The following is a 15,882-nucleotide window of genomic DNA, read 5'->3' on the forward strand; positions in this document are numbered from 1 at the left end:
TACTTTAACAACCAAAAAAAAAAGTGAGGCAGGCCAGGAAGCAGGAAACCCACAGAGAAGTGACTTGGCCCATAGCATATTGTGACTTCACCTGTACACATTTTTAGCTCATAAACCAGACATAAGTTGAATTGAGCCATTGTTGTCCAATGTATGATTTAAAATATCTATTTTTGAATAGTGGGAAAAGATTTGTTGAGAAACAGAGATGCTATCTTCCCAAACAATGCTATTTATTTATGTTTTAAAGTGTAATTTCATTTGAATTATTTATAAAGGTGCTTAGTACTTTAGCTGATGCCACAATGTGTTTGGGTCAGCTAATGATATGTCAGTAAAAGGAAACTGTTCTTTTTAAATCTTAGATATTAAATCTTTGCCATGAATCATACTGAGACTGCTGGGATTTTTATGAGTATCATTTGGTTTTCATGGTAGTGAAGTGAGACCTAGCAGGATACTATTTAAAGTTTTATACTTCCAGATATGTATGTAGCAAGATCACATGTATGCCCTTCTTTCTTTCCTTGGTGAGAAAATGGCTTTAATAGAAACTAGTCAAAATCTCATATACTGTTTAGAAATAATACAATGTACACACTTTTTGGCCTTAACTCGAAATCCTCAGATTCTGCCATGCTTTTCTTTCAGACGTTCGCCACGTCAATCTTTTCTACTCCATTGAGCCCCTTTCTTGGGAGTGTCATCTTTATCACATCATATGTCAGGCCCGTGAAATTCTGGGAGAAAAACTACAAGTAAGACCCTAAAATCGATGCTGACTTACTTTGCTAGGATTTGGGGTCAGGATGCTCTTGACCTTCCTCTATGCAAAGTCCAGCTCCATGCTTTGTCCTCCAAGAGGTGGCCCCCACCCCCCACCCCAGATCATCCACTCAGCACAGGGTGGCTTCCAGACTCTGGACCAAGCATGACCGATGGCCAATTTGCACTCCTCCTGGTTTCACCAATTATGCAGGAAAAATGAGTCACCACCGCCTACTCTTAGCAGTTGCCTTCAGAGAGGTGGTCTCAGGAGCCATGGTCCTGTTTCTTGATTATCCTGCTCTTATTTGATGATGGCTGCAGGCCTTAGAACTATGCTTGTCACGTACAACTGTCCATGCATCACAGCTCAGCATCACAGAGCACACCATTTTTTTCTGAGCACCATTGAACTTGTAAAAGATGATGAATGCACTTTGTCTTGACTGTGTGGACTGGTCAGTCAAGAATTTCCTCACGCAAACAGGGATGGAGTGAGGGGTGGTGGGAAGGGAGGAATAATGGTTCCCTGAGTGGCTTTGAAGAACTGTTGATTTGTGGTGGGGAGGGCCTGAGAACAGCCAGAGAGGGGAGCGGAGTAAGGGGGCTGGTCTCCAACCAGGTCGTCTTCCCTGGCTAACCTTCTCTGTCCTAATTTACTAGCTGTCCCTGGGCTGGTTCCGTTTGCAAGTCCTACTGCATCCTCTGTGATCTGTCTCCATTTCCCACAGCTCTGCCACCTTCATGTCTCGTCTCCGAGAGGCCGGCGTTAAGTTAGGAGATCTGTGGCTAGATGGTTTCTGTCAGGTGAAATGCACATCTGTCTGGGGCAGGAGGTCGTGTTCCCAAAGGGAAGGTTCTCGTCGCAGGAGGAATTCAGAAACGAGCGGGAAATTGTGAAAGAAAAGCAAGGATTTAGTTGAGTGAAAAATATACCTCTTCAAGAGAGGCAGGCAGAGAGGCTAGCAGCTGCTCTATGTTTCTCAGACGCATTGGTTATAAGCGGCATCCAACTGCTTGGGAGGAATATTGACTGGGAAGGAGGGGTTTGGGGGTCATATTTCTTAATTTTCACTGCAGCTCCACTTTCCCAAAGGGAGGAGGGATTTTTGTCTTTATTTAGCTTCCACTGGCAGCGTCTTGGGGCTGGTGCATGATGAGTCCTTCTTATCTGCAAGGCTAATTTTATTATAATTTTATTATAATGAGGGCGTAATGAGCAACAGGTTACACTGGGATGCCCAGAGATTCACGCCCTTTTCCACCTTGCTTTGTTTGCCTCCAGGGTGCTTATCACCCCAAAATTTGTGGTTTCCTGTCAGTCTGGAGGCTCCTGCTTTTCTCTGTGTGCCCATGGACCCCAGCATTTACAGGATACCTGGCTTTCTGGCACCTGGCCCCCCTTTCTCTGCCCAGGAGTAGCTCCCTGCCTGCCATGTAACAATAGGGCTGGACCACCAGCCTGCCTGTGCTCACACCTCAGCTCCACCACTTGATGCTGGTGACCTCAGGCCGCTCTCCATTTCTGTAAAGGGGGGCGGGGGCAGAGGAATAAGACCTCCTTCACAGCCTCGTGGGCAAAGTATGAATGAATAGATACAAAGGACCGAGAGCAAAGTAAGCAGTGGGGGGGCCTGTGCTGCTGAGAATCTTCTGATTGCCCTGCTGGAGTCTCTGCCGCCGCCCCCCCCCCCTCGACCTGTGCTAACAGGCATTCCCCAGAGCTCACATTTAGGGTCCTGGGTAAATCTAACCAAACTGGAGCACCCCAAGGTGAGCCAGGGCTGAGACTGCTGAGAGGTGGGGAAGGCCCCTTGTGCGTCTGGTAGATTCCTCATCTTCTAAGAGAGGCGTGCTCTTTGTAGTACATGTAAAGCATCTTTTTTTTTCAACGCCAGATCTGAGCCACATCTGCGATCTACACCGCAGCTCATGACAGCACCAGATCCTTAACCCACTGAGCAAGGCCAGGGACTGAACCTGCATCCTCATGGATACTAGTCAGATTCCTTTCTGCTGTGCCACAGCGGGAACTCCAAACCCTCTTGAATTTTACCCATGAACAAGAGTCCTCTTTTGCATTTGTCTAAAGGGATACTGTGCTTATTTGCAGAGCTGGAGGGAAAAGCTTGTCTGGCTTGTCTTTATGCTTTTTAAGCAGAAAACAATCTGGGGGACCATTTTGGAGCTCTGAAAATCGCACTTCTGGGAAGTGTAAACGCTTGTAAATAAGAGGTGTGGCTCCCTTGCGTGCTTTTAATGAGGCAGGAAAGTGCAAGATGTTGTAAATGTGATCTTTCACATAAAAGATTTCTTTTTTTCTCCAATTCTTAGATAAGTTTTTCTGACCAGGGAGGATTTGGTATAAGCAAAATGCATCCCTGGTGAGCTGGAAGGTATTTAAACTTCCCCAATAGAAAAGAAAAATGGAGAATTTTTTTCCTTTGGCAGCACCTGTGACATGGAAGTTCCAGGGCCAGGGATGTAACCCATGCCACAGCCGTAACAATGCAGAATCCTTAACTGTGAGGCTGCCAGGGAAATGGAGAAATCATTGTGAGAGAGTTTAAGTGAGAGGAGGCATTGTAACTGATGTGCAAAGCAAGTTACATGTTTTCTTATTTAGCTTCCTCACTTCCATGATTCAGCCACCCATCAGCATGGTACATTTAGGTCTGAATTGCGGGTTTATGTGGGTCACTTAAAAATGTGGGCTGTTGGAGTGTTTCCTTATTCAGTTTCACAAAGACCTGATGACGCCATGCTCCGTTGTTCTCCTCGGCTTAGCACTCTGTGACCTGTGGGGACCTTGGTCGGTGGTCCTGGGATGGGAAAGGGACTTGGAGTCTCTGTAGGAATGTGTAAGGACGTCCTGTCTTTCCTCGGTGTCTCTGAAGGAGCCAAGTTGGAGAAAATGTTCAGTCCCAGTGGGGGGAAATTCCTGCTGCAGAACCCCATCGGCTGAAAGTCTCTTGTCACTTGTATTCAGCGTCAGAATAGAGTCCCGTGGCCATCTGCTTAAAAGATCAGGGAGGGAATTCAGGACGGTGGGTACCAGGCAAGGAAATGGCAGGAAACCTCATCTGGATCCCTGCAAGTGCTCTGGAAAGCTCATTTGATGGGTCTGAAATGGTTGGTTTTGATTTCAAGTGCTAATGACTTTCCGTGTTCTTCCTTGAGCATGTCTCTGAGGCTGCCCGATCACTTTCTTTTCTGTCTGTTACAGAGGAGCAGCTGTTAGTGCAGTTGACTCTGTTTAATTGTCACTTGACAAGGCTGGCTAAGAATCACTCTCCTCCCTAGCATTGGTGGAGCACATCCTGGCAGTGGGGCACCCAGGATCGCCAGCCGCACCCTGGGGGTATGGGGAAAGGCATTTGCCGTCCCGTCTCCTGATCTCTCTCCCTCTCCACCTCTGCTCCCTCACTTTCCCATCCTCTGATTTTCCTTCCAGACCTTCTAAAGCCGCCTTCAGTTTTTGCAAGTCTCCAGCGAGCCCTACACTATCATGGAACCATTTTAATCCTCTGTGGAACCCATAAGTGCATCACCAGCTGCCTGGTGATGATGGCCAGTCTGTTTTCCTCAGCCTGGGCTGTCTTGAAGTCTGCTGACTTTTTGTTCCAGCACTGCCCTTCACAGGGGGCTGGTGACAAGCTGTCCTCTGCCCACCTAACTAACCTGCTCTCCCATTGATTCCCCCCACTGGGCACCAGGTCGCACCAAACCCGCACTGGGGCTGGTCTTTGTTCACTGAGTCAACTTTGCCTTGCTTGGAGGAAGCTCCCCAATGCCTGTTTTGTGCAGTTTTAGACACCATTCTCAAGCCTTGGTCCGCCCGTCTCACTCTGTGCTGCTTTGTCCGGCTTGGGAAAAGAAGACATTTTGAGGCCAAATCAGACTTCTCCTCTCAGGAGAACATGTTTGGAGTGGGTTTCAAGCTAGGGTGAACCGCTTGGTGAGCCGCTGGGGTCTCATTGCTGCCTGGGGGATGAGGGACAGTACCCCATAGACCAGCCCTGAAGGAAATGCCCTGTATCTGCCTTCTCCAACAGAGGGGCTCCATCAGCCACTTGGGGACACGGAGCACTTGGACCAGGGCCCATGTGGCTGAGGAACTGAATGGTTAATCCTGCTGAGTTTAATTCATTTAAGTTTAAGTAGCCACATGTGACTAGAAACTACCGTATTGGACAGCACAGATCTAGACTCTCCTCAGTCCCAATTGCACTTTCTAGCCCGTCTCCCACCACACTCTTTCATGCATCAACAGTGGGGAGTTCTCATTCCAGCCTTCCCTTGGCTGTGCCCTTCTCATCGAATGCCCTTCCTGCCTTCCACCTTCCCACTTCCACCCACACCCGCACAAATTCCACCTCCTGCCCCAAGTCTTGATAGGTGAGGGGAAGGTTCCAGGCGGTCCTATAGAATGAAGGGTACTTGGCAGTCGTCTTTGGAAAGTAACCTTGCCCTGAGGCCATCTGTATATTGTGGCAAGGATTGGTGTGGACTGTGTCTACCTCCAAGTTTGGGCTTGTCTGTTTTCATCTTTGTGTCCCTATGGGGCTGTGCACACAGTAGGTGTCCTATAACTATTTCTTTAATTTTAATGTGTCCCTGTGGGGGCCATGCACACAGTAGGTGTTCTATAACAATTTCTTAAGTGCATTAAGTCCAGCAACATTATGCACAGGGGAAGGAAAACCGTAATCTGGGTCTCATCTGCCACCAGTAGAATGTTCCCTGTTAAACTGTTCTTGACTAGGAAGGTCTTTAAACCCTGTCTTGATGAATTCAGCCTGGTGTCTCCATTTGATTTACCAACAATGATTGAAAATGGACTGTGATAATAGCGCCGGGTATTTATACATCCCCTCATGTCAGGGTGTTTAAAAAGCTTTAGAAACACATTTTGATATTATGATTTATCATCCTTCTCTTTATATATAAACAATTGCTAAATGACAAAACTCTGTCATTAACATGAAACAAATGTTTAGGCAAGAAGGTATTGACTCATGTTCCTGGTTCTCTTAGCCAATGTCTCGGTCTGAAAGGAGTCATCTGTCTTTAACCCTAAAGAAAGAAAAGTCCCATTAGCAATAGTTTTGTCAGAGTTCCTGTTGTGGTTCAGTGGGTTAAGAACCTGACTTGTATCCATGAGGATGTGGGTTCAATCCCTGGCCTCACTTAGTGAGTTAAGGATCCAGCATTGCCATGAGCTGCAGTGTAGGTAGCACATGCGGCTCAGATCTGGTGTTACTGTGGCTGTGGTGTAGGCCGGCAGCTACAGCTCTGATTCCACCCCTAGCCTAGGAACTTCCATGTGCTGCAGGGGTGGCCCTAAAAAAAATGGTTTTGTTTTGATACATCAAAAGTCTTCTCTAAAATGTAAAATGTTATATCTGTGAGGAGACCTATATAACAGCTACCTGAAAAGGCAAACACAGCTTCATGATTGTTACATTTCTATTACATTGTCCAGATTGGTTTTATTTATTTATTCTATTTTTTCTTCTTAAGGCCCCATGTGCAGCATATGGAAATTCCCAGGCTAGGGGTCAAATGGGAGCTGCAGCTGCCAGCCTACACCACAGCCACAGCAACCCAGTGTCCAAGCTACATCTGTGACCTACACTTCAGCTTGCAGCAACGCCGGATCCTTAACCCACTGATCAAGGCCAGAGATCGACCCTGCATCCTCACAGATACTAGTTGGGTTCTTTTTTTTTTTTGTCTTTTGTCCTTTTAGGGCTGCACCCGTGGCATATGAAGTTTCCCAGGCTAGGGGTCTAATAGGAGCTACAGCTGCCAGGCACAGCCACAGCCACAGCAACACGGGATCTGAACCACGTCTGAGACCTACACCATAGCTTACGGGCAATGCCGGATCCTTAACCCACTGAGCGAGGCCTGGGATCAAACCCTCAACCGCAACCTCATGGTTCCTAGTCAGATTCGTTTCCACTGCGCCACGACGGGAACTCCACTAATTGGATTCTTAACCCACTGAGCCACAACAGGAACTCCCAGATTGGTTTTAAAATATTAGATCATTCTGGGCCATCCCCCCTCCTCAAGTGTACGGTAAGCATGCATGTGAGGCTGCTGCACTAGGCTTTAATGCAGGAATCGATCTATGTGACTGGTCTTCAAAAATATCAATTCCGTGTTCGGTGTCCCCGGGCCCGCCCTAGTCAGCAAGAAGATAATCGTGATACTTCATCCCTCCTCATCTCTTCCTGAGGTGGTGACGGTCCATCAGAAAGCATGAGCTTTGCAGTCAGGCAGACCTTGATGGAAATCCCAGCCCACATGCTTGGTTAGGTGTTTGACTCCAGGAAAATTCAGCCTCAGAGCCTCAGTTAATTCATGTGAAATGGGGTGACTATTTTTTTTTTTGTTGTCTTCTTAGGGCTGCACTTACAGCATATGGAGGTTCTCAGGCTAGGGGTCTAATCGGAGCTGTAGCCACCAGCCTATGCCAGTGTAGGCCAGAGCCACAGCAACATGGGATCCAAGTCGTGTCTGTGACCTACACCACAGCTCATGGAAGTGCTGGATTCTTAACCCACTGAGCAAGGCCAGGGATCGAACCTGAAACCTCATGGATGCATTAACCACTGAGCCATGATGGGAACTCCTGGCATGACTATTCTTAAGTGCCTCCTAGGAGTCCTCAATACCAAATCCTGTCCCCACTTTGTTTTCCTCCTCTATATTTTTATCTGCTGTCATTCTACTTTCAATTCAGTTATGTCTAGGGAGTTCCCATTGTGGTGCAGAGGGAATGAATCTGACTAGTATCCATGAGGATGCAGGTTTGATCCCTGGTCTCCTTCAGTGGGTCAGAGATCTGTCGTTGCTGTGAGCTCTGGTGTAAGTCTCAGACTTGACTCTGATCCGGTGTTGCTGTGGCTGCGGTATAGGCTCTACTTTGACCCCTAGCCTGGAAACTCTGGAAACTCCATGGGTGCAGCCCTGTGAAGCAAAAAAAAAAAAAAAAAAAAAAAAAAGAAGAAATCAGTTATGTCTAGAAATATTTCACGGCTCCTTCCAACCCACTGGAAGTTGTTTCTGAAGTGATAGTCCTATCAGCCTGTGAAAGGATGCATGTGTAGACCATGGAGTGTCCCATCCACAGCCAGAGATGCCCCATAAATATCTTCACCTTCAAGCGCTGTGGTTCCTCTGAGGCTTTAGAGCCTGGGTTCTCTTCTTTGAGCATCACAGCTGCCTTGTGGGAACACAAGATTTTCCAAAGTGCCACTGCTCTGTGATTGATCAACCAACAAAACGTAGGATCAGAACATTTCAGCTCATCTCAGTGAGCTCCCCTGAACCATACTGTGTTATCTCCCAGCCCCTTTCTGGGTTTGTCATATAGAAGGGAGACTGGCACAGATCCTTAAGATGACAGAAGCCCCTCTGCACCATCCACGGGAGGGAGTCCTCTGACCTCTCCCTACTCCAGGTGGAACAAACCTCGTGCCTCCCCAGGTAGCCCTAGTGAGCTTTGTCAGCCATAGCTGCAGGCTCTCCCTGCTCTGAATCAGCTCCCTGGGGCACCCCCTGGGTACCACAATCACCTGGATACACCTGCTGATCCCGGAGCAGCAGGCATCCTTACGCCTCCTCTACATCCCATCCTTTGCCAGATGGAAAGCAGCCCTCCTTCCCTTTGCGACTCTTGTCTCCATGCTAAACCACCCTAACTCTTCTTTGTGTGAAATGGTTTAGACCTTGGGCACCTCAGCTGCCCCCATCCAGATGTTTGCTGAGGAGTTCCCATCGTGGCGCAGAGGTTAACGAATCCGACTAGGAACCATGAGGTTGCGGGTTCGGTCCCTGCCCTTGCTCAGTGGGTTAACGATCCGACGTTGCCGTGAGCTGTGGTGTAGGTTGCAGATGCGGCTCGGATCCTGCGTTGCTGTGGCTCTGGCGTAGGCCGGTGGCTACAGCCCCGATTCAACCCCTAGCCTGGGAACCTCCATATGCCGCGGGAGCGGCCCAAGAAATAGCAACAACAACAACAACAAAAGACAAAAAAGACAAAAAAAAAAAAAAAAAGACAGATGTTTGCTGAGTTGTCCTTGACCCTGCCCTCCTTAGCCTGCCCAGTTGTCATCTACTCAGCCATAGTGGACAGACCTGTTACTTCCTGTGAGTCCTATGTTCTGCTCTCCTTTGTTCCTTTCAAAATCTAAACCTTCTCAATTATTTTGCTATAGTATTCTCAAGCCAGCTTTTCATCAGTCCACTCGTGTGTTTTACTGAAAAGCAGACATTTACATTTTCTCTATCAACGCTCATCTTCTTGGCCTTCATGCAGCCTAGCAGTCCGCAGAAGCCAGTGTTACTGCTTTCACTCACCATCTCTTAAGCTCCCTCGCTGTGCTCTATGCAGATGGCCTTACCTGTGTCACCATCTGGGTCTTCATTCGGGACTTGTTAACGATGAGCTGGACAGAGCCATGGGGCCTGACTTGGTTCAGGGAGTCCAGAAAAGAGGTTCTCAACAGCACACTTCATTTTTTATCTTTTTCAGTGTGGAGAGGTTTTTGCTAAGCCTTTCAGCAAGGATGCTTGAAAATTCACCAGCATTCTTTAAGGCTGAATTTGGTTTTTGTCTTTGTTTTTTCATTTTTTTTCCCACCAGCTATTTTGGATAAGGAGATGTTTACATTTTAAAGTACAAAATGAAAACAGGCATAAATAATGATTTATGTATAGAAAAAAAAAACCCAGCCCTTCCCTATTAGGCTGTTTTAAACATAGTTTGTAAGATCTCTGTGCAAAACATTAAATATCTGAAAAGGCATTTTTTTTTCCCTCCTTAGGTATAAAGCAAGAAGCTTATATGGCTTATGGCTTCTTCTTTTTTCTTTTTCTTTTGCTTTTTTTTTTTTTTGCTTTTTAGGGTGGCACCTGCGGCATGTGATGTGGAAGTTCCCAAGCTAGGAGTTGAATTGGAGCTATAGCCGCTGGCCTACGCCACAGCCATAGCCATGCGGGATCCAAGCCACATCTGTGACCTTTATTGCAGCTTGCAGCAATGCCAGATCCTTAACCCACTGAGGGAGGCCAGGGATCAAACCTGCATCCTCATGGACACTATGATGGGTTCTTAACCCCCTGAAACATGGCAGGAACTCGTGGCTTATGGCTTAATAGTAAAATGCAGCACTATCATTCACATTTGCAATTATGCTGGGGAGGAATTTGCATATTGCAACTTGCAATTAAGCTGCTCTACCATTGACTGGGATGTTTACAAAACACCTGGCTGTCGTCACTACTGAGAGCAAGTCCTGAGCTCTCTTATTAGGTGTCTCAGGGCCATTAGAGCTCTCAGATCCACACCTAAGAGAGTGCTGGGCACTGGATATATTGCTCTTCACTGTAATAAAGGCCGTAGGACAGAAACAGGAGGGGCCTCATCTTGTTGTATTTAGCGAACACCTGCTCACCTTCTCAGATGTATTCATCCCTGGGCTCCCACCTACTCTGAAAGTAGAATTTCATTTCTCTCATTTCACAGATCAGAGAAAGGAAACTGGGGGAATTTAAGTAACTTGCCCAAGGTCACGGAACAAGTCAGTGGCTGAGCCAAGATATCAACCCAAGTCTGGTCTTATTTCTGGTCCTGAAAACTTTCCATTATGTCCCGAAGCCCCCTCAAAATGCTTCCCGCACCAAACAAAGAGGGAAAGTGACTGCCTGTTAAAGCATTTGCTCTTTCTTTAAAATTAATTTTTTAAATCAAAGTATAGTTGATTTACAATGCTGTGCCAATTTCTGCTGTACAGCAAAGTGACCCAGTCATACGTATGTATACATTCTTTTTTCTCATATTATCTTCCATCATGGTCTATCCCAAGAGATTGGATATAGTTCCCTGTGCTGTATAGCAGGACCTCATTGCTTATCCGTTCTAAATGTAATAGTTTGCATCTGCTAACTCCAAACTCACCTTCCCTCCCACTCCCTCCCCCTCTCCCTTGGCAACCACAAGTCTGTTCTCCATGTCCGTACGTCTGTTTCTGTTTTGTAGGTAGGTTCATTTGTACATTAAATGAAGCTAGGTCAGAAAGAGAAAGACAAATACCATATGATATATATGGCACCTAAAATATGGCACAAATGGAAAAAGGGGGGGTTCCTTTTATGTCTTCCCCAGTTACAAACCCAACTAGTATCCATGAGGTTGTGGGTTGGATCCCTGGCTTCACTTAGTGGATTAAGGATCCAGCGTTGCTATGAGCTGTAGCGTAGGTCTCAGATGCAGTTCTGATTGGACCCCTACCTTGGAAACTTCCATATGCTGCAGGTACAGCCCTAAAATGTAAAAAAAAAGAAAAAGAAAAAGAAAAATTTGCTCTTGACTAGAAAGGTGACCTCACAGAGGCCAGTCTGGAAGGGAAGATCCCCGCAGGCCTCCCTCCAGGAGGAAGGCCTTCTCTGACTTCCTAAGGGAGCCATCTGCAGCCCCTCCTGGCCGGGGATGGTGCTAGGTGCTGCAGAGGTGTCTGTGTTCCCTGCTGCCTCCAGGCAGCTCCTCAGAAGCAGACATTGGTCCCAGACCCCTCCTCTGCCCTCGGGTAGGTTGGAGCTGACCCAGGTCAGAACCAACACAGCCTGCTCACAGCTGCTCACAGCCGATCACGTCACTCATGACTGGACCACAGGGACCTCGAAGCCCCAAGGCTCAGTGAGGGAGCCACCTGGCCAGGTCTGGACAGGCCATCACTGGTGAGTTTGTCTTTCTGATTCCCCGCAGGGACCCAGGGATGCTCCCTGATGGACCCTGAGTCGGGAGACAGAGGAAGTGGGGACCCATTGTGGCCTGCTGCCTCCAGCACAGCCACAGCCAGGACTGGGAGCCTCTTCCACTGGGACAGCCAGGACCGCCAATGACTGAGGCTGACTGCATTGGTTCCAGGCCTAGCTGGGTCTGTGCATGCGACATCAGGCAGGGAGGAAGCCTGAGGTCCTGCATAAACGCTAAGGCCCAGAGAGGAGTCAAACTAATGAATACAGATACAATTTTGTTTTTAAATGGGTGATTTGAGAAATTCCTATCTGAGGCCGTCACTTGCCATTAGTTTTCCAGGGTGTTGAGTCACTTCAAGTGTCTATAAAAGGGGTCCTGAAATGCCCTCACTTTTCCTAGGAGCTAATCATAGTTCTTTGAGAATCCTCCCCACCCCCCCTCAGAAGGGACTCAGAGGCCTTCAGAAGTACAGATGCCTAGATAAATGGGAGAGGGTTTTCTTTTTTTTAATATTTTAAAAATTGAAATATAGGAGTTCCTGTTGTGGCGCAGTGGGAACAAATTGGACTAGGAACCATGAGGTTGTGGATTTGATCCCTGGCCTTTTGCTCAGTGGGTTAAGGATCTGGCGTTTCCATGAGCTGTGGCATAGGTTGCGGATGCAGCTTGGATCCTGCACTGCTGTGGCTGTGGTGTAGGCTGGCAGCTACAGCTCCGATTGTACCCCTAGCCTGGGAACCTCCATATGCCATGGGTGTGGCCCTACAAAGACAAATAAATAAATAATAATAAAATTGAAATAGAGTTGATTTGCAGTGTTGTGTTAATTTCTGCTATAAAGCAAAGTGATTCAGTTATACATATATACACATTCTTTTTAAAAATTCTGGGGAGTTCCCATCGTGGCGCAGTGGTTAACGAATCTGACTAGGAACCATGAGGTTGCGGGTTCGGTCCCTGCCCTTGCTCAGTGGGTTAACGATCCGGCGTTGCCGTGAGCTGTGGTGTAGGTTGCAGACGCGGCTCGGATTCTGAGTTGCTGTGGCTCTGGCGTAGGCCGGTGGCTACAGCTCCGATTCGACCCCTAGCCTGGGAACCTCCATATGCCGCGGGAGCGGCCCAAGAAATAGCAACAATAACAACAACAGCAAAAAAAGACAAAAGACAAAAAAAAAAAAAAAAAAAAAAATTTTCTTTTCTGTGCTGGTTTATCACAGAATACTGAATATAGTTTCTGTGCTATATAGCAGGACTGTGTTATTGATCCATTCTGTATGTAATAATTGGCATCTGCTAACCTCAAACTCCCTGTCCATTCCCTCTCCCACCCCTTCTCCCTTGGCAACCACAAATCTGTTCTCTATGTCTGTGAGGCTGTTTCTCTTTCATGAATAAGTTCATTGGTGTCATATTTTAGATTCCACGTATAAATGATATCATATGGTATTTGTTTTTTCTCTGTTGGACTTACTTCATTTAGTATGATAATCTCTAGATCCACCCATGTTGTTGCAAATGGCATTATTTTATTCTTCTTATGGCCAAGGCATATTCCACTGATTATGCGTACCCCATCTTCTTTATCCATTCATCTATCGATGGACATTTAGGCTGCTTCCATGTCTTGGCTACCGTGAATGGTGCTGCAGTGAACATGCAAGTGTATGTATCTTTTTAAATTATAGTTTTGTCTAGATATATGCCCAGGAGTGAGATTGCTGAATCATATGGCAACTCTATTTTTCATTTTTTTGAGGAACCTCTGTACAGTTTTCCATAGTAGCTGCACCAATTTATATTAAAAAGGGAGAGTTTTGAGCAATTTAAAAATGCTTGGGAGTCACTTTGAGCTTACCTATGTGTGTCTAGTGTTAAAAGAGGTGTGTTTAGGAATTAACATGGTTTGGGCCATGCCTGGGGAGTCCTGGGACTTACAAGGACAGACAGGGTGGGAAATTGGACCAAGTCTTCAACTTTCCAAAAGTACAGAAGTGCGGATAAGCCAGCAAGAAACATTCTTAGTTCTGTGTCATGAAGTAGAGGTGCCAGGACTAAAGCACCCAAAAGTCCTGCCTCACCTTTCACTCAGTAAAACTGAGCTCTGTAAATATTGTCCTAGACTTCAGGCCACAGGTAAGCAGGAAACAGATGAGCAAGAGAGATGGAGGCCGAAAGGGCCTGTGCCATAGAAAGGCCAGGTGTGAAGCCCAGAGGCCTGGAGGTGGATTGTTTCAGCCTGGCCTGAGTGAGCGCTGGGACTTTGGGGTGTGGCAAGCCTGCAGGGGAGGAGAACTTGCTTTCCCACTGGGCTTGGTGGTGTGGGATGCAAGCCTAATGCCGCTGGCAGCCTTCTTGTGCCCACAAGGTACAAACTGTCCTGAGGACGCAGCAAACACGGGAAGGCAGGGCCGAGGGGTGTGGGAAGTGATTCCTGATGACACCACCCACCACCCCAAGTCTAGCTGGGCCCCATCGCTCTCTCAGCTGTGCGAGCTAGTGAGTTGAAGATTTTGCTTCATCCATTCCTGGTGGGTTTCCCATGACGTGAAATTGACACATTCATAATAAAAGTTATGGGAGTTCCCATTGTGGCACAGTGGTTAATGAATCCGACTAGGAACCATGAGGTTGCGGGTTTGATCCCTGGCCTTGCTCAGTGGGTTAAGGATCCGGCGTTGCCGTGAGCTGTGGTGTAGGTCGCAGATGCGGCTCAGATCCCGTGTTGCTGTGGCCCTGGCATAGACTGGTGGTTACAGCTCCGATTCAACCCCTAGCCTGGGAACCTCCCATATGCTGCCGGAGCGGCCCAAGAAATGGCAAAAAGACAAAAAAAAAAAGGGGGGGGAGTTATGACTTTTATTAAAGGGATCCTTCCCTCATAATTTTACTTGGGGGGACGACAGCACAAAGACAGGTAAGACCTGTAGCGCCATGGTGCTAGGTGTCTAAATAGTCTAGAATTCCAGAGAGGGGTGGAGGGGCAGACCGGAGCCCGAGCATCCCCTGCTCTCTGGCTAACATGCCCCAATCTGTCCTTCCACATCCCTCCTCTGCTTTGGATTTCCTCAACTGGAACCCCAGGTCTCTGTCTGAATGCTGTTATGTCTGAGACGTGAAATGATCGGCTTGGCTTCATCCAGTGTTTTGCTGATGGATGAGAAAGCGCTCGCACACACGTACCCAGAGGGTAAGGTTTGACACTTCAGGTGTGGCCATGAGCAACTATGCAGATGTGTTCCACAAAGATGACGCTTTTGAGGAACTCCGGTGTGTTGAATTTCTCAAATAGCACTGGTGTGTGCTTATTATGCATTATGCTGCGGTGCCTAATGTTACTCAGGGTCCTGTTACCTTCCACGGAGCAGTTACAGAATCTGGAAAGCGCAGGGTTGTGAAGTGGACCAGGCGCCCCTGCCATCTGCTCCCCCTCAGTCTGCTGACTCCCATAAGCGAGGTCGTGTACTGTGTCCAGCTGATGGAAGGTCACAGGGAAGGTCAGCCCAGCCCAGGCCAGAGCCCTTCTCAGTTCTGCCAGCCACTGAGGGGACAGGGGCCTCAGCTTTTCCGCTTTTTAGGGAAGTGCTGGAGATGGGATTGATTGATTCTAAACCAGGGCAGGAGTTTGGGGATGGTAGATGCAAACTAGTACATTTAGAATGGATAAGCAATGAGGTCCTGCTCTGCAGCACAGGGAACTCTATCCACTCTCTTGGTAGACCGTGATGGAAGATAGTATGAGAAAAGGAATGTATGCATAAATGTATGACGGAATCACTTTGCTGAATGGCAGAAATTGACAGAATATTGTAAATCAACTCTACTTTTAAAAAATAATAAAATGTAATATATTAAAATAAATAAACAAAGGCCAGCAGAAGCATTTGGCATTTATCTTTTTTGGTGGGGGGTACCCACGGCACATGGAGGTTCCCAGGCTAGGGGTCGAATAGGAGCTACAGCCACCAGCCTGTACCACAGCCACAGCAACGTAGAATCTGAGCTGCATCTGCAATCTACACCACAGCTCACGGCCACACAGGGTCCTTAACCTACTGAGCGAGGCCAGAGATCGAACCCGCATCCTCATGGATACTAGTCGGGTTCGTTAACTGCTGAGCCGTGACAGGAACTCTGCATTTAGCTTTTAAATCCCTGTTGTCTCAAACCCTTTTGCTGCCGGGCTCAAATATTCCTGGGGGAGGAGATTTTTGGGGCTGATAGTGTTGGGTCACTCCCTAACACCAAGACCCCTGAGCCCTGTAAAAGGTCTTCTGTGTGGTCAGCCAGTATGCAAAGTGGAAATGACTGGCTATGCTGTCTCCGTTGGGGACAGTCAGCTATGG

The 15,882-nt window shown here is 47.4% G+C and overlaps 1 protein-coding gene across 1 annotated transcript in view; it reads left to right on the top strand.

The window, feature by feature from the left end:
• The window catches only part of PCNX2 (pecanex homolog 2 (Drosophila)), a 294,055-nt gene that overhangs the window by 202,104 nt on the left and 76,069 nt on the right, over positions 1–15,882 (top strand). The window contains 1 exon segment of the mRNA XM_021074292.1: positions 629–758. Coding sequence (XP_020929951.1) covers positions 629–758 — 130 coding nt within the window.

This window comes from Sus scrofa, chromosome 14, assembly GCF_000003025.6.
Source record: "Sus scrofa isolate TJ Tabasco breed Duroc chromosome 14, Sscrofa11.1, whole genome shotgun sequence".
NCBI classification, from domain to species: domain Eukaryota; kingdom Metazoa; phylum Chordata; class Mammalia; order Artiodactyla; family Suidae; genus Sus; species Sus scrofa.